Raw genomic sequence first — 17,883 nt, forward strand, 5'->3', positions numbered from 1 at the left:
TTGGTTTAAAAAGGCCGAGATCAGCGGTGTGCGAATGTCGCCGCTGTTTCTTCTACAGTCAGGGAAACATCGACCACCCCACTGTGTCCATCTGGACCTCAGGACTTCTGGCAGAAGCTGACCTGAAGAAGCAGGTCCGCGTGTCATTAATATCTCCGCCACAAGGAGCGCACCAGGCCATAAACGGCATTGAAAACAAATAAAAGGAGTTTAAAATAGATTTGGAACTGGAGGCCAGTGTGTTCCCGTCTGGATGTGCACGGTACAGATCAGGCCGCAGCGTTCATACAAACCTGCTTTTATTCTTCTGTTTAGTTCTGATGCAGATCATGTGACAGAGGATCACCAGAGACACGGGAGAAAGGCAGCCGAGTCCCCGGATCAGGACCAGCGAGAGCCATCATGCAGGAGGAAACCGCTGTTAGTGAGGTAAAGACTGGATCAGCTCTGTGTTAAAACAGGAACGCTGACTATAAACGCCACATTGAAACACGTCCAGCAGCTTTAAGGGGAGGAATCTGAGTAGAACAGGATGAATTTTAGATTCTCTTTGCTTTATTGCTGGACTCTGGTTGTTCCAGATAGTCCATGTTGTCTCCGATGCTGGTTGTCGTGTCGGAAATGTTTGGCTTCCTTGTGGGCTGAGGTCATGTGACAGGAAGAGGTAAACCAGCACGCCTGGACAATATTTCTCCTTAAACTTTTCATTTGAGCTTGGACTCATCATCTAAAATAAGTTGTGTCGTCTTGGAAAAAGTTGCCCTGATCGTAGAACATGTTTGACCCCGTGGCCTTGATTTTCAAGTAAACGCTAGAACTCCACATGACCAACACATACAGAAGACGTCCCATGTTAGACTGGAAAAGATGGGCGGAGCCTCCGTGACGTCACCCGTAGGTTTCTGAAGAGCTGAATTGAAGCTCGGTGGGCGGTTCCTACCATCACCATCTTGCCAGGGGCATGCGCGTCGTCTCGCCCAGAAAATACAAATATGGGCAAAGAGGTGGAGCTGAGAGAGGGGGCTGTGAGCGTCATGGTGGATGATTGACATCAAGTGAACTCCGAGCTTTCTGTAGCTAAGAGCTAACTTAGCTAACAGGAGCTAACCATGTAAATGTGCTAAAACTAAGTCATGCTGCTAACTAGCTAAAAACCGTGGTTGTTTCTACATTCCTCCTTCTTGAAGTGGGATATTGGGTACCTGTCAATCAAAAGGACACGGCCCTAATTATGCAGTTTCTGAATTAAATTGGTTATAAACGGATGACTTATAAAAAAAAAACATTCACACAGTTGTCATAAAGGTAAACCTAACCTATTAAACCTAAAATGTTTTTGTACCAGGCTGTAAACATGTTTATTTCTGCTGTAAACATGTTTATTTCTGCTGTAAACATGTTTATATCTGCTGTAAACATGTTTATTTCTACTGTAAACATGTTTATTTCTGCTGTAAACATGTTTATTTCTGCTGTAAACATGTTTATATCTGCTGTAAACATGTTTATTTCTGCTGTAAACATGTTTATTTCTGCTGTAAACATGTTTATTTCTGCTGTAAACATGTTTATTTCTACTGTAAACATGTTTATTTCTGCTGTAAACATGTTTATTTCTACTGTAAACATGTTTATTTCTACTGTAAACATGTTTATTTCTGCTGTAAACATGTTTATTCCTGCTGTAAACATGTTTATTTCTACTGTAAACATGTTTATTTCTGTTGTAAACATGTTTATTTCTGCTGTAAACATGTTTATTTCTGCTGTAAACATGTTTATTTCTGTTGTAAACATGTTTATTTCTACTGTAAACATGTTTATTTCTGCTGTAAACATGTTTATTCTGCTGTAAACATGTTTATTTCTACTGTAAACATGTTTATTTCTGGTGTAAACATGTTTATTTCTGCTGTGAAGTTGGTCTTTTTAACATGGGAGTCTATGGGGATTTGCTCTGTTTTGGAGCCCCCAGTGGATGAAGGTGGAACTGCAGTTTTTGGCACGTCGTTAGAGGACGTCGTTGGGTGACGTTGTTAATGGACGTCGTTAGGTGACGTTGTTAATGGACGTCGTTAGGGGACGTCGTTAATGGACGTCGTTAGGGGACGTCGTTAATGGACGTCGTTAGGGGACGTCGTTAATGGACGTTGTTAGGGGACGTCGTTAGGGGCACCACTGAGAAAATATTGTCAAAGAAAAGTTGAAAGTTCTGTCATATTTCAGGCTATATCTGTTGTTTTGATGCCAGTTGTTGGTTATAATTCAAATCATCTGTTTATTGATCATTTTGTCTGCAGGTCAAAGACTTTCGACAACTCGCTGCTGTGTCAGGTGCAGATGGACTCAGACTGTAAGATGGAGAGGAAGAAGTCCCACTACAGCCAGGTGAGTTTGTCTCATTCCACCAGTAAACAGTATTTTATTCTCAGATGCTTGTTTGGGTGTGTTTTACATCGGATATTAGTTCTGCTGGTGAAACGTTACCGAGAACGTTGCTATGTTTCGGGTAGCGGGGCTCGCTAACGCTACCCAGCTCTGAAGGCCTGAAAACAAAACCTCCAACACTCGTGGGAAAACGTAGAAAATTTGGAAAATGTCTGAAGCAATTAAACAATTCTAAGAGAAATCTGTTTTTTAATAATCACTAAGTTTTTTATGAAAGTTTATTTGATTTTAATCTAATTTATATTTTCATTGTTTTGTTTTATTGCTCAAATTTAATTTCTTCCCTGATTTTTATCTAAAATCTAATAGTAGGAATGTCTGAATGTATTCCCTGTACATTCAGCGTGTTCTTCATCTTGTCTGTGCAGCTTCGTACACGATACATTAACATGATGGTTTAAATGTGTCTGACAAGGTCTTAGCTGTTTAACTGGACTTGGTTTAGTTATTTAAAACAAATTAAACCAACTTAGATGAATTATAATATAGCCTAATTTATTTTTATGGCACTTTTCATGCTTATAATCAGTTCAATGTGCTTCACATTACAATAGAGAAATAAACTGCAAAACAATTCAAATCTAAGACACAATTAAAACAGATCAAATAAGTCAAATAAAATGATTAGAAGCAACGATCTGTTCAGATCTATTCAAAGATACGGTTCAGTATGTCCGCTGGACGTACCAAACCGCTGGACCACCTGCTGGTGGTCTAAAAGGTCACGAAGCTCGTAACGTCCTGATTTTCTTTGTTTCAGCTGTCGAAGAGCAACAGCCAGTTCCATAAAATATTCAAAGAGATCAGCAAAGAGGAGCAGCTCAGACAGAGTAAGTCTGCTCCACCTTAAATACTGAATGAGGGTCTGCTCCACCTTAAATACTGAATGCGGGTCTGCTCCACCTTAAATACTGAATGCGGGTCTGCTCCACCTTAAATACTGAATGAGGGTCGCTCCACCTTAAATACTGAATGCGGGTCTGCTCCACCTTAAATACTGAATGAGGGTCTGCTCCACCTTAAATACTGAATGAGGGTCTGCTCCACCTTAAATACTGAATGAGGGTCTGCTCCACCTTAAATACTGAATGAGGGTCTGCTCCACCTTAAATACTGAATGAGGGTCTGCTCCACCTTAAATACTGAATGAGGGTCGCTCCACCTTAAATACTGAATGAGGGTCTGCTCCACCTTAAATACTGAATGAGGGTCTGCTCCACCTTAAATACTGAATGAGGGTCTGCTCCACCTTAAATACTGAATGCGGGTCTGCTCCACCTTAAATACTGAATGAGGGTCGCTCCACCTTAAATACTGAATGAGGGTCTGCTCCACCTTAAATACTGAATGCGGGTCTGCTCCACCTTAAATACTGAATGAGGGTCTGCTCCACCTTAAATACTGAATGAGGGTCTGCTCCACCTTAAATACTGAATGAGGGTCTGCTCCACCTTAAATACTGAATGAGGGTCTGCTCCACCTTAAATACTGAATGAGGGTCGCTCCACCTTAAATACTGAATGAGGGTCTGCTCCACCTTAAATACTGAATGCGGGTCTGCTCCACCTTAAATACTGAATGAGGGTCGCTCCACCTTAAATACTGAATGAGGGTCTGCTCCACCTTAAATACTGAATGAGGGTCTGCTCCACCTTAAATACTGAATGAGGGTCTGCTCCACCTTAAATACTGAATGAGGGTCTGCTCCACCTTAAATACTGAATGAGGGTCTGCTCCACCTTAAATACTGAATGAGGGTCTGCTCCACCTTAAATACTGAATGAGGGTCGCTCCACCTTAAATACTGAATGAGGGTCTGCTCCACCTTAAATACTGAATGCGGGTCTGCTCCACCTTAAATACTGAATGAGGGTCGCTCCACCTTAAATACTGAATGAGGGTCTGCTCCACCTTAAATACTGAATGAGGGTCTGCTCCACCTTAAATACTGAATGAGGGTCTGCTCCACCTTAAATACTGAATGAGGGTCTGCTCCACCTTAAATACTGAATGAGGGTCTGCTCCACCTTAAATACTGAATGAGGGTCTGCTCCACCTTAAATACTGAATGCGGGTCTGCTCCACCTTAAATACTGAATGAGGGTTGGATCATAGCGGGACATCTGATAGCAGAGGACTGTTTGTCAGACAGCTGATCTCAGATTACCTTCTGTAAGCTGATGTTTACCTCACCTGTCTGTCAGGTTACACCTGTGCCCTGCAGAAAGACATCCTCTATCAGGGACGGATGTTCCTCTCCGATCACTGGATCTGTTTCCACTCCAAGGTTTTTGGAAAAGACACCAAGGTACAAGACACAAGACTGCCAGCTTTTACTTCTTCTGTTGAGTCCAGAACCAGGTTCTGTGGATTTGATGTGGAACGTCCATCTGTTGGTGGTCGCAGTGTGTAACTGTGATGGTCATGTGACCCTCCAGGTGGTCTACAGAGGTTTTCCAGCGTTTCTATCCGTCCAAGAGGTTTACAATCCAGACACAACATGTAGTGTTTATTCAGAGACTCTAGATGGTAAATCCACCATTATTTATCACATCTTCATCACCATCACTACCATGTTGCTAAGAGAACTCTATTTTCACCTGGACAAGATGATGAAGACACTTCCTGTCAGACTTGTCACCAATCAAAGCTTACAGAAAAGCCACATGTGGACTAAATGTGTTCCACGTCTTCATACATGTGTCTTTGGAACTACTTGATCCACATGAGCAGAACATGCAGATTACAAAAGATTCTCAGATGAATGTGTTACATGTTGTTTTCATGTTTTTCACAAAGATTTACAAATGCCAAACAACTGATTCACTGCTACAACAGACATCTGTACATGTGAAAACATGTGATTCATATGTGAAAAACATGTGAACTGTATGCCATTTACATGTGGATCTCATGTTCTTAGCAAGTCATTCATATGTGGTCGATACATGTTCACTTGGATCACATGTAAATGTTCCAAAACACATTTGCACGTTTCACATGTGCATCTACATGTACATGCGTGTGGTTTTTCTGTCAGGGAGAGAGCTTAAAGGGTGATAACCCATCAGGAGCAGCTGAAGAACATTAATGTTCCTCCATGTCTGAATTAAGCCCGATGTTGGAGGTGGTTTAGTGAGTATGGAAGGTAAATAGTAGCATAAGTCAGTGTTTTCTTCTTCTGGTTTCCCTTTATACTGCTGTACATACATAATCTTAAAGCTGAAGCTGAAAACATCACGTCTGCATGGAAACATGAAGTCTGCATAGAAACGTCACGTCTGCATGGAAACGTCACGTCTGCATGGAAACGTCACGTCTGCATGGAAACATTATGTCTGCATGGAAACATCTTGTCTGCATGGAAACGTCACGTCTGCATGGAAACGTCACGTCTGCATGGAAACGTCACGTCTGCATGGAAACATCACGTCTGCATGGAAACATTATGTCTGCATGGAAACGTCACGTCTGCATGGAAACATTATGTCTGCATGGAAACATCTTGTCTGCATGGAAACATCTTGTCTGCATGGAAACGTCACGTCTGCATGGAAACGTCATGTCTGCATGGAAACGTCACGTCTGCATGGAAACGTCACGTCTGCATGGAAACGTCACGTCTGCATGGAAATGTCACGTCTGCATGGAAACATCACATCTCCATGGAAACACCACGTCTGCATGGAAACATTATGTCTGCATGGAAACGTCACGTCTGCATGGAAACGTCACGTCTGCATGGAAACGTCACGTCTGCATGGAAACATTATGTCTGCATGGAAACGTCACGTCTGCATGGAAACGTCACATCTCCATGGAAACATCCCGTCTGCATGGAAACATGAAGTCTGCATAGAAACGTCACGTCTGCATGGAAACGTCACGTCTGCATGGAAACGTCTCGTCTGCATGGAAACATGAAGTCTGCATGGAAACGTCACGTCTGCATGGAAACGTCACATCTCCATGGAAACATCCCGTCTGCATGGAAACATGAAGTCTGCATAGAAACGTCACGTCTGCATAGAAACGTCACGTCTGCATGGAAACATGAAGTCTGCATGGAAACGTCACGTCTGCATGGAAACGTCACGTCTCCATGGAAACATCACGTCTGCATGGAAACATGAAGTCTGCATAGAAACGTCACATCTCCATGGAAACATCAAGTCTGCATGGAAACATGAAGTCTGCATGGAAACGTTACGTCTGCATGGAAACGTTACGTCTGCATGGAAACATCACGTCTGCATGGAAACATCACATCTGCATGGAAACATGAAGTCTGCATGGAAACGTCACGTCTGCATGGAAACATCACGTCTGCATGGAAACATCACGTCTGCATGGAAACATGAAGTCTGCATGGAAACATGAAGTCTGCATGGAAACGTCACGTCTGCATGGAAACGTCACGTCTCCATGGAAACATCACGTCTGCATGGAAACATGAAGTCTGCATGGAAACGTTACGTCTGCATGGAAACGTTACGTCTGCATGGAAACATCACGTCTGCATGGAAACATCACATCTGCATGGAAACGTCACGTCTGCATGGAAACGTCACGTCTGCATGGAAACGTCACATCTCCATGGAAACACCACGTCTGCATGGAAACATTATGTCTGCATGGAAACGTCACGTCTGCATGGAAACGTCACGTCTGCATGGAAACGTCTCGTCTGCATGGAAACATGAAGTCTGCATGGAAACGTCACGTCTGCATGGAAACGTCACATCTCCATGGAAACATCCCGTCTGCATGGAAACATGAAGTCTGCATAGAAACGTCACGTCTGCATAGAAACGTCACGTCTGCATGGAAACATGAAGTCTGCATGGAAACGTCACGTCTGCATGGAAACGTCACGTCTCCATGGAAACATCACGTCTGCATGGAAACATGAAGTCTGCATAGAAACGTCACGTCTGCATGGAAACATGAAGTCTGCATGGAAACGTCACATCTGCATGGAAACATCACGTCTGCATGGAAACATGAAGTCTGCATGGAAACATCACGTCTGCATGGAAACGTCATGTCTCCATGGAAACATCACGTCTGCATGGAAACATGAAGTCTGCATAGAAACGTCACGTCTGCATGGAAACGTCACGTCTGCATGGAAACGTCACATCTGCATGGAAACATCACGTCTGCATGGAAATATCACGTCTGCATGGAAACATGAAGTCTGCATGGGAACGTCACGTCTGCATGGAAACGTCACATCTCCATGGAAACATCACGTCTGCATGGAAACATGAAGTCTGCATGGAAACGTTACGTCTGCATGGAAACGTTACGTCTGCATGGAAACATCACGTCTGCATGGAAACATCACGTCTGCATGGAAACATCTCATCTGCATGGAAACATGAAGTCTGCATGGAAACGTCTCGTCTGCATGGAAACATCACGTCTGCATGGAAACATCACGTCTGCATGGAAACATGAAGTCTGCATGGAAACGTCACGTCTGCATGGAAACGTCACATCTCCATGGAAACATCACGTCTGCATGGAAACATGAAGTCTGCATGGAAACGTTACGTCTGCATGGAAACGTTACGTCTGCATGGAAACATCACGTCTGCATGGAAACATCACATCTGCATGGAAACATGAAGTCTGCATGGAAACGGCACGTCTGCATGGAAACGGCACGTCTCCATGGAAAAATCTCGTCTGCATGGAAAAATCTCGTCTGCATGGAAATGTCACGTCTGCATGGAAACGTCACGTCTGCATGGAAACATCACGTCTGCATGCTGAATGGGATTAAAGGTTGCTGCTTCTGCAACTTTTGAGATGCATCTTTATGCTTCCCCCTTTAGGTGAAGTGTAGAGATACTTCTTTTTTTTTCCCAACACCCACCCATCCTTCCTCATGTCATCTTTTCCTCATTTATAAGGCAGCGTCGGTAAAAACTGGGTGCAGGTCCTAAGTATCAGTTTCGTTCTGTAAACTTGTCAAATGTAAATGTCTGAATGTCTAACCTTGGACGAGCTGGCTTGAACCTTGAATTTCCCCTGGAGGATAAATAAAGTATCTTTGATTGATTTGATTTGAACTTCATATGAGTATTATCGATTAACGTGCAGTAAAGGCAGGATATAACCATAAACGTGAAAACTAAACTGATGATTTTGACTTTGTCCTGATGTTTGTCCCTCTCAGATTGCCATACCAGTGATGTCCATCACAAACGTCAAGAAGACGAAAACTGCCATCTTGGTGCCAAATGCGTTGGTTATTGCCACGGCAAATGACAGGGTGAGAGATGGAAGTTGTGGATAAATATTTCATCTACCTGACTGAAATCAATCAGATTGGAGATTCTAGCTGACATATTTCGATGGACGCTCGGTTAAATGATCCAATCGTGTAAAGGATCCGGTTGAAACTTCTTTCCGATTAGATCAGCAGTCATCTTTACGTGATGCATTTTTATTTTGTATGTTTGTGAAGTTCTCCGTATAAACATAGCTATTCTTCAGCCAGTGGCAACAGACCTGAGTTATAAAACAGTTATTCCACGTCTAGCGAAACATGGTTAAAATTGTTAAAGTACCGAATGTACAAATGATGATTAACAGAACTTCAGTTTCCAGTTATTTTAACCAGGATATTAAAATGAGCTCTGCTGAGTCGTGTTACGCCTCTGACCTCCCAGAAGAAACTAGCTTCTTATCAGACAGCTTTCCGTTGGTTTTCAGCAGCTCGGCGCCCTCTAGTGGCAACGTTGTACAACAAACTCTCACAAGTTGCGTTTACATTACAGCTTTATCGCAAAATGAGAGCAAAACTTAGAGAAATTTAAACAAAGGAAAAATACTATTAATATTAAACAATGTTTAGCGTATAAACCGTGAATCTGGTAAGATCTCATGGAACTCCACTTTGAAGACGATGAAGTACGAAACATTTTGCGTTTTGTTGCAGATTATTCAGTTGAAGACGAAAGAAGTCGCATCTTTACTTGAAATGAACTGGTCATGTGACCCCTAAGTCATGACCGGTGATGTGTAAAAGATAAATACTTCCGTACGGACACATCTGAAAAACCACCTCATGAGAGTACAAAGACTTTTGAACGATATTTGAGAGTATTTCCATTAGTAGTCTTTAGATGCAATATTTAGGTTTTGCGCGGCTCTAGCGGTGATGGAAATGCAGCGAATATAACGACGGTATAGTGACGGAGGATTATTGAGAGGAATAATAAAACTGAATGAAAAGTACGGGGGATGTCTGGTGTTGAGGGAAACACTGGTGGATCTTTAAAAGCTTTTGGTTTTTATTGCTGCAGTACGTCTTCGTGTCCTTCATGTCCAGAGACAACACCTACAAGTTCCTGATGTCCATCTGCTTCCATCTGGAGGTAAAAAGGATTTTTTTCTTTATTGTCATTCTACATGTTAACATGAAAGAAATAATGACCTAAAGAATCAACAGTCAGGCGTAATTAAAGAGTAAAAACTAAAATAAGATCATAAATAAATTAATAATAAAGAGTTGCTTGGTTGTAAGATGGACTGTGGCTCTCTTATCATTCCCCATCTGATCTCAGGGAACAGGCTGCTCTCATCCAAGATCTCTATGAAAAATAATACTCGAGATTCACACATCTGACATAAGCCAATCATGTACAAACCCTGATAAGTAGCAGATGGATGGATGAATGGGTGGAAAGATGGATGGATGGATGGATGGATTGATGGATGGATGAATGCATGGATAGATGGATGGATGGGTAGAAAGATGGATGGATGGTTGAAAAGATGGATGGATGAATGGGTGGATGGATGGAAAGATGGATGGATGATGGATGATGGCTGGATGGATGGATGGATAGATGGATGGATGGATGGATGAATGGTCGGAAAGATTAATGGATGGTGGATGGATGGAAAGATGGATGGATGGATGGATGAATGGATGGATGGAAAGATAGATGGATGAATGGAAAGATGGATGGATGGATGGGTGGAAAGATGGATGGTGGATGGATGGATGGAAAGATGGATGGATGATGGATGGTGGATGGATGGATGGATGAATCGATGGATGGAAAGATGGATGGTGGATGGATGGATGGATGGATGGATGGCTGGAAAGATGGATGGATGGATGGATGGGTGGAAAGATGGATGGATGGATGGATTGATGGATGGATGAATGCATGGATAGATGGATGGATGGGTAGAAAGATGGATGGATGGATGGGTGGAAAGATGGATGGATGGATGGATGGATGAATGGTCGGAAAGATGGATGGTGGATGGATGGATGGAAAGATGGATAGAGGATGGATGAATGGATGGATGGAAAGATGGATGGATGGTGGATGGATGGAAAGATGGATGGATGGTGGATGGATGGATGGATGAATGGATGGATGGAAAGATAGATGGATGAATGGAAAGATGGATGGATGGATGGGTGGAAAGATGGATGGATGGATGGATGGATGATATATGGATGGATGGATGGATGGATGAATGGTCGGAAAGATGGATGGTGGATGGATGGATGGAAAGATGGATGGATAGATGGATGGATGGATGAATGGTCGGAAAGATTAATGGATGGTGGATGGATGGTGGATGGATGGATGGATGAATGGATGGATGGAAAGATAGATGAATGGAAAGATGGATGGATGGATGGGTGGAAAGATGGATGGATGGATGGATGGATGGATGGATGAATGGTCGGAAAGATGGATGGTGGATGGATGGATGGAAAGATGGATGGATGGATGGATGAATCGATGGATGGAAAGATGGATGGATGGATGGAAAGATGGATGGTGGATGGATGGATGGATGGATGGATGGCTGGAAAGATGGATGGATGAATGCATGGATAGATGGATGGATGGGTAGAAAGATGGATGGATGGATGGAAAGATGGATGGATGGATGAATGGTCGGAAAGATGGATGGTGGATGGATGGATGGAAAGATGGATAGAGGATGGATGAATGGATGGATGGAAAGATGGATGGATGGATGAATGGTCAGAAAGATGGATGGTGGATGGATGGAAAGATGGATGGATGGTGGATGGATGGATGGATGAATGGATGGATGGAAAGATGGATGGATGAATGGAAAGATGGATGGATAGATGATGGATGGATGGATGGATGGTCGGTGGATGATGGATGGTGGATGGATGGATGGATGGATGGATGGATGAATGGATGGATGGAAAAATGGATGGATGGATGGATGGAAAGATGGATGTGGATGGATGGATGGATGGATGGAAAGATGGATGGATGATGGATGGATGGTGGATGGATGGATGAATGGATGGAAAGATGGATAGTGGATGGATGGATGGATGATGGATGGATGGAAAGATGGATGGATGAATGGATGGTGGATGGATGGATGGAAAGATGGATGGTGGATGGATGGATTGATGGATGGATGGAAAGATGGATGGATGAATGGATGGATGGATGGATGGATGATATATGGATGGATGAATGGATGGTGGATGGATGGATGGAAAGATGGATGGTGGATGGATGGATAGATGATGGATGGATGGGTGGATGGAAAGATGGATGGTGGATGGATGGATGGATGGATGGAAAGATGGATGATGGATGGAAAGATAGATGGATGAATGGAAAGATGGATGGTGGATGGATGGATTGATGGATGGATGGAAAGATGGATGGATGAATGGATGGTGGATGGATGGATGGAAAGATGGATGGTGGATGGATGGATAGATGATGGATGGATGGGTGGATGGAAAGATGGATGGTGGATGGATGGATGGATGGATGGTGAATGGATGGATGATGGATGGATGGAAAGATGGATGGATGAATGGATGGTGGATGAATGGATGGTGGATGGATGGATGGAAAGATGGATGGTGGATGGATGGTGGATGGATGGATGGAAAGATGGATGGTGGATGGATGGATGATGGATGGATGGAAAGATTGATGGATGAATGGATGGTGGATGGATGGATGGAAAGATGGATGATGAATGGATGGTGGATGGATGGATGGAAAGATGGATGGTGGATGGATGGATGATGGATGGATGGAAAGATTGATGGATGAATGGATGGTGGATGGATGGATGGAAAGATGGATGGATTGATGGATGGATGGAAAGATGGATGGTGGATGGATGGATGATGGATGGATGGAAAGATTGATGGATGAATGGATGGTGGATGGATGGATGGAAAGATGGATGATGAATGGATGGTGGATGGATGGATGGAAAGATGGATGGCGGATGGATGGATTGATGGATGGATGGAAAGATGGATGGATGAATGGATGGTGGATGGATGGATGGAAAGATGGATGGATTGATGGATGGATGGAAAGATGGATGGTGGATGGCAGCAGCCTCCATCTGAAAACAAATAATGACCATTACTGTAATTTCTTTTTTTTTTTTTAACAGACTCAGTAACACGTTAGGAAAATATTTTCTCTGTGATGTAAACGTATAGACTGTATAGAAAAGATGGGTGGAGTCTCCGTGATGTCACCCGTAGGTTTCTGAAGAGCTGAATTAAAACTCAGTGGGCGGTTCCCAATATTGCCATCTAAGCAGCGTCACACGTTTTCTCAAATATGGGCAAAGAGGTGGAGCTGAGAGGCGGGCTGTGAGCGTGTGGATGGATGATTGACATTTAGCAAACTGTAACCTGCCTGTTGCTAAGCACTAACAAAACTAACCCATAGCTAACAAGAGCTAACCAGCTAACGGAGGTAAGCGGGCTAAAGCTTCTGACTTGAAGCAGGAGATCGGTACCTGTCAATCAAAAGGACACGCCCCTAAATATGCTGTATTTTGAGATTGAATTACTTTTAAACGGGCGAGTTAGAAAAAAATTCACTCCCCCCACAGTTGTCATGAAGGTAAACCTGACCTATTAAACCTAAAATGGATTTTTGTACAAGGCTGTAAACATGTTTATTTCTGCTGTAAACATGTTTATTCCTGCTGTAAACATGTTTATTTACGTCAGATTACAAACATGTCATACAGTTAAATTACTGAAGAAAAAGTAAACATGTAGGTTTAATTAAGATATTCTTTCCAAAACGCTTCGTAAGTGACGGCGCTAACATGACATAACATTTGATTCACACGGTGAGCAGCCAATAGGAAGCGGAGGCGGGGCTAGTGATGTGGGCGGGAGAATGGAGGATTGGTCTTTATTTATCTCGGATTTATTTTGTGTTTAAAATCATTTAAAATTCAGACTAGTTATTTTAGGACACAAAGACAGAGCGTGTGTGTGTGTGTGTGTGTGTGTGTGTGTGTGTGTGTGTGTGTGTGTGTGTGTGTGTGTTTCCAGGAGAAGAGTCCATGCAGCAGCCCCATCCCATCCTCAGCTGAACACAGCTTCAGAGGTCAGAGGTCGCCGCTGTCGCCACGCTTTCCTCTGGTAGGTCCAGAGGAACTCCGACTTTCCACGTTGGCAGGAGGAAGATGTCTTCTGAGGATGAGAGTGATCAGATCCGTCCTCTCCCTGAACAAGTGTCTGCTGCGTTGCCTTCCTGCAGAGTGACTTGAGCGAGCTGGACGGAGCTGTGAGGAAGAGGAGGCCGGACACGGAGGAGAGCAGCAGCTCCGACTCCCAGACTCCAGACTACGAAAAACTAGCAGGTAGAACTTTAACCGGATCCACGGCGCCGCCCGGTCCAGTCCCAGCCGGTCCCAGCCGGTACCTACCTCCCCCGTTAGGTCACTGTAGTTGTGTTTTTTAATCAGTCGAGTTGTTTTTAGTTGTGGTTTGCCCTCCAGGCCACCGTATTACTGAGTCCCAGACAGAAGAAACGTGTCTGGAACTCCAGAAAGTCCTGAACGAATCATCTGAAGCCATTGAAGCAGTGAGACACTCTACTGTAGTTATTTTTCTTCCAGTGGAATAAAAACCTGTAAAAGTGGATTTAATCTATCTTTATTGCACTTGGACTGTAAAGTGGAGGACTTTGGGCCGGATGTTTCTGTCAGAGTTGCCAAAACTTTGTTCGTTTTGTGATCAGAGCAGGTAGATTTAAGTCTCATCTGCATAAAGGAGAACTTTTTATGTCTTTTCATCAGGTTCATCTTCTTCATTTGGATCATTTCTGACATGATCCCAGAAGAGAAAACATTATAAAAACATGAACCAAAGAGAAGGTTTAGTCTTTATTCTTCTCGCTTTGAGCTCCAACTCCAGTCTAAGAGGAAAGTGATTCTGATGTTTCCAGAGTTTCCTGTCCCTCCCTTCCTGGATGTGCTGAAGGACGCAGACAACGCGACGTGTCCTGACGAGCAGCTCAAAGCCAAGAAGCCGCATCAGAGCCAGCCGAGCTCAGACAACCTGCTTCACGCCAGTACGTCCAGACGCTACACGCAGACCTTGTCTGTCATTGGTTTAAAGCTTTGCAGCTCAGTAGTTCCTCTGATGGTCCAGATAAACACATTACTGCATCTGCGCTCGCGGGGAATTCTCCAGGCAGGAATAAGATCGTAGAAATATCCACAATGTGAAATGTACTCATGCTGAACAGCGGTGTCGGGAGGGAATTGTGGATCTTTTCCAACCTGAAGCAGGAAGTTTGACACGTAAACCTAAAGAAGTTTTTCTGTCAAAACCTAACAGAGACCAAAGCAGCGATGTCCTGAACCTAAAGAAAGCAGGAGGGTCAGAGAGGCTGAAGTTTGCAGACGACACCGCTGTTTTCATGCAGGAAGGACGAGAACTGTAGAAATATTCAAACTGATGCAAACAAATTATCACTGAATGCAAATAAAAATAAAGTTGTTTTGGAATATTATAAAGTCCAGATAAAATGGTGTCCATATGGAAATGAAGTTTCTTGTGGGAGTAAACATTAAAATAAATCAGATTGAACAAGTCGCCACGAAACATTTCATGACTCAGAGAAATACATTTACTGATGTTATTATGTAATAAATAACATAATGCAACAGATGGTGTTATTATCTCCACTTCATAATTCACTATAAATCACACAGATCCTTTATAAAAACCATCCAGCAACATTCGGTTCTTATTTCCTCACAGAGCTGGAGGGACGATAACGTTTAAAACGTGCGCTTGCAGAGCGTTAAACAGACGGAGGTCGAGCAGATAGAAACACATGGCTTCCCTACTTTATACCCATTTAAGCTTTATTTTATTTATATTCTGTAAATGACAGTCAGTTGCATCCGAACGTGTAAAAACAGGAAATGGAACTAAAAAACAGCAGATCGTGTTTCTGTCAGGTGGAAGAAAAAGGACAAATGAAAGAAGCTCAAGCTTTCTGAATGTTTTGTTTAAATGTTTCAGGAGATCACATTCCCGAGCACGGAGCGCGATCCAGAGGCTTGTTGGAAGGCTTTCAGTTATTTATCTAATTATTATTATTATTATTATTATATTATTATTGTTATTATTATTATTACAGATGAGCTGCCATTGGGGGGTTTAACAGAACCCAAATTGCCTGACAGTTTGCATATGACAGCAGGGAATGGGTAAAACGTTTTTCGGGTCTTGGTCCTGTTGGTCCGGATCGGCCTGGTTCGGAAAGCAGTCCAGGTCTTTGTGAGCCTCATATTTGTCAAATGACACAGAGAGTTTAAAGGCTGGATAAATTATTTTAAAATAAACAGAAATGGAAGAAATAGTTTCTTAATGGAAATAAATCAAACTGATCCAAGTCCTCGGTGAACCATGGATCATCATGGCGGTTTAAACGAACACTTCCAGCTTCATCTGCCTGATTAAACCAACACATTCCCAGAACAAATACTTTTATAAAACAACAGCAGCTCATCACATATGTAGAATTATGTCCATATTGTACAGAAACTGTAGAGGTGGTGTGGTGAGAGTGGTGGCTTACCAGAGAGGAGGTTGTAGGTTCAAGTCCCAGCATGATCCATCACTTTAGCCGTTTTATCCTGGAAATAAATATTCCAAATAAAACAATGCAGACATGATATGGTGGCTAGAAGCTGTTTGGACTGAACCTAAATCACCTGATTAAAGCTTTCTGAGCAGCTGGCAGCTCCGTCTGCACACCAATCCTCCAGAGGTGAAGCGTTTTCTGGACGATTCGCTGTTTCATGAAGCTTCATGACAGATAAAAGCCGGCGATGAATCTGCAAACGATTCACTCGACGGCGCTGAACGACTCCTCCATGTGACACAGTTAGCCCTGGTTTTCCCTCAGTTCACAACCAGAACATGCAGAGACTGTGTGTGTGTGTGTGTGTGTGTGTGTGTGTGTGTGTTTTATCATGGCTGCTTTCTTGTGGTGAACTTGGTTTTCCTTTCTGCAGGTTCAACGGTGATGATGGACGGCAGGATCCTGAAATCAGCTTCTCTCACCAACCTGCTGATCGTCTTCATGTCTCTGTAAACAGATTATTTATTCTTTCTCTCTTCTGGCCGGAGATTTATTGATCCCTGTTCGTAGTCATGGAAACCTACGGCTCTGGGAAACAAACAAAAGACCACAAGCATGTTATTAGAAATAAGTCTGAGTCCAGGTCTGAGTCCAGGTCTGAGTCCAGGTCTGAGTCCAGGTCTGAGTCCCGGTCTGAGTCCCGGTCTGAGTCCAGGTCAAAGTCCAGGTCTGAGTCCAGGTCTGAGTCCAGGTCTGAGTCCAGGTCTAAGTCCAGGTCTGAGTCCAGGTCTGAGTCCCGGTCTGAGTCCCGGTCTGAGTCCAGGTCAAAGTCCAGGTCTGAGTCCAGGTCTGAGTCCCGGTCTGAGTCCCGGTCTGAGTCCAGGTAAAAGTCCAGGTCTGAGTCCCGGTCTGAGTCCAGGTCTAAGTCCAGGTCTGAGTCCAGGTCTGAGTCCAGGTCTGAGTCCAGGTCTAAGTCCAGGTCTGAGTCCAGGTCTGAGTCCAGGTCTGAGTCCCGGTCTGAGTCCAGGTCTGAGTCCCGGTCTGAGTCCCGGTCTGAGTCCAGGTCTGAGTCCCGGTCTGAGTCCCGGTCTGAGTCCCGGTCTGAGTCCAGGTCTGAGTCCAGGTCTGAGTCCAGGTCTGAGTCCAGGTCTAAGTCCAGGTCTGAGTCCAGGTCTGAGTCCAGGTCTGAGTCCCGGTCTGAGTCCAGGTCTGAGTCCCGGTCTGAGTCCAGGTCTGAGTCCAGGTCTGAGTCCCGGTCTGAGTCCAGGTCTGAGTCCAGGTCTGAGTCCAGGTCTGAGTCCAGGTCTAAGTCCAGGTCTGAGTCCAGGTCTGAGTCCAGGTCTGAGTCCCGGTCTGAGTCCAGGTCTGAGTCCCGGTCTGAGTCCAGGTCTGAGTCCCGGTCTGAGTCCCGGTCTGAGTCCCGGTCTGAGTCCAGGTCTGAGTCCAGGTCTGAGTCCCGGTCTGAGTCCAGGTCTGAGTCCCGGTCTGAGTCCCGGTCTGAGTCCAGGTCTGAGTCCCG

General features: G+C 43.9%; 1 protein-coding gene across 1 annotated transcript in view; it reads left to right on the forward strand.

Moving 5' to 3' along the window:
• Nucleotides 1-775: 775 nt before the first annotated feature.
• gramd2b (GRAM domain containing 2B) overlaps nucleotides 776-17,883 on the forward strand; it is a gene marked incomplete at both ends in the record, with an annotated part of 47,593 nt that continues 30,485 nt past the window's right edge. The window contains 8 exons of the mRNA XM_079251178.1: nucleotides 776-804; nucleotides 2,301-2,388; nucleotides 3,209-3,278; nucleotides 4,653-4,756; nucleotides 8,636-8,731; nucleotides 9,768-9,839; nucleotides 14,022-14,124; nucleotides 14,712-14,837. Coding sequence (XP_079107304.1) covers nucleotides 776-804; nucleotides 2,301-2,388; nucleotides 3,209-3,278; nucleotides 4,653-4,756; nucleotides 8,636-8,731; nucleotides 9,768-9,839; nucleotides 14,022-14,124; nucleotides 14,712-14,837 — 688 coding nt within the window. The remainder of the gene's footprint in view (nucleotides 805-2,300; nucleotides 2,389-3,208; nucleotides 3,279-4,652; nucleotides 4,757-8,635; nucleotides 8,732-9,767; nucleotides 9,840-14,021; nucleotides 14,125-14,711; nucleotides 14,838-17,883) is intronic.

The sequence above is a fragment of the Telmatherina bonti genome (genome assembly GCF_933228915.1).
Source record: "Telmatherina bonti genome assembly, chromosome: 13".
NCBI lineage: Eukaryota > Metazoa > Chordata > Actinopteri > Atheriniformes > Telmatherinidae > Telmatherina > Telmatherina bonti.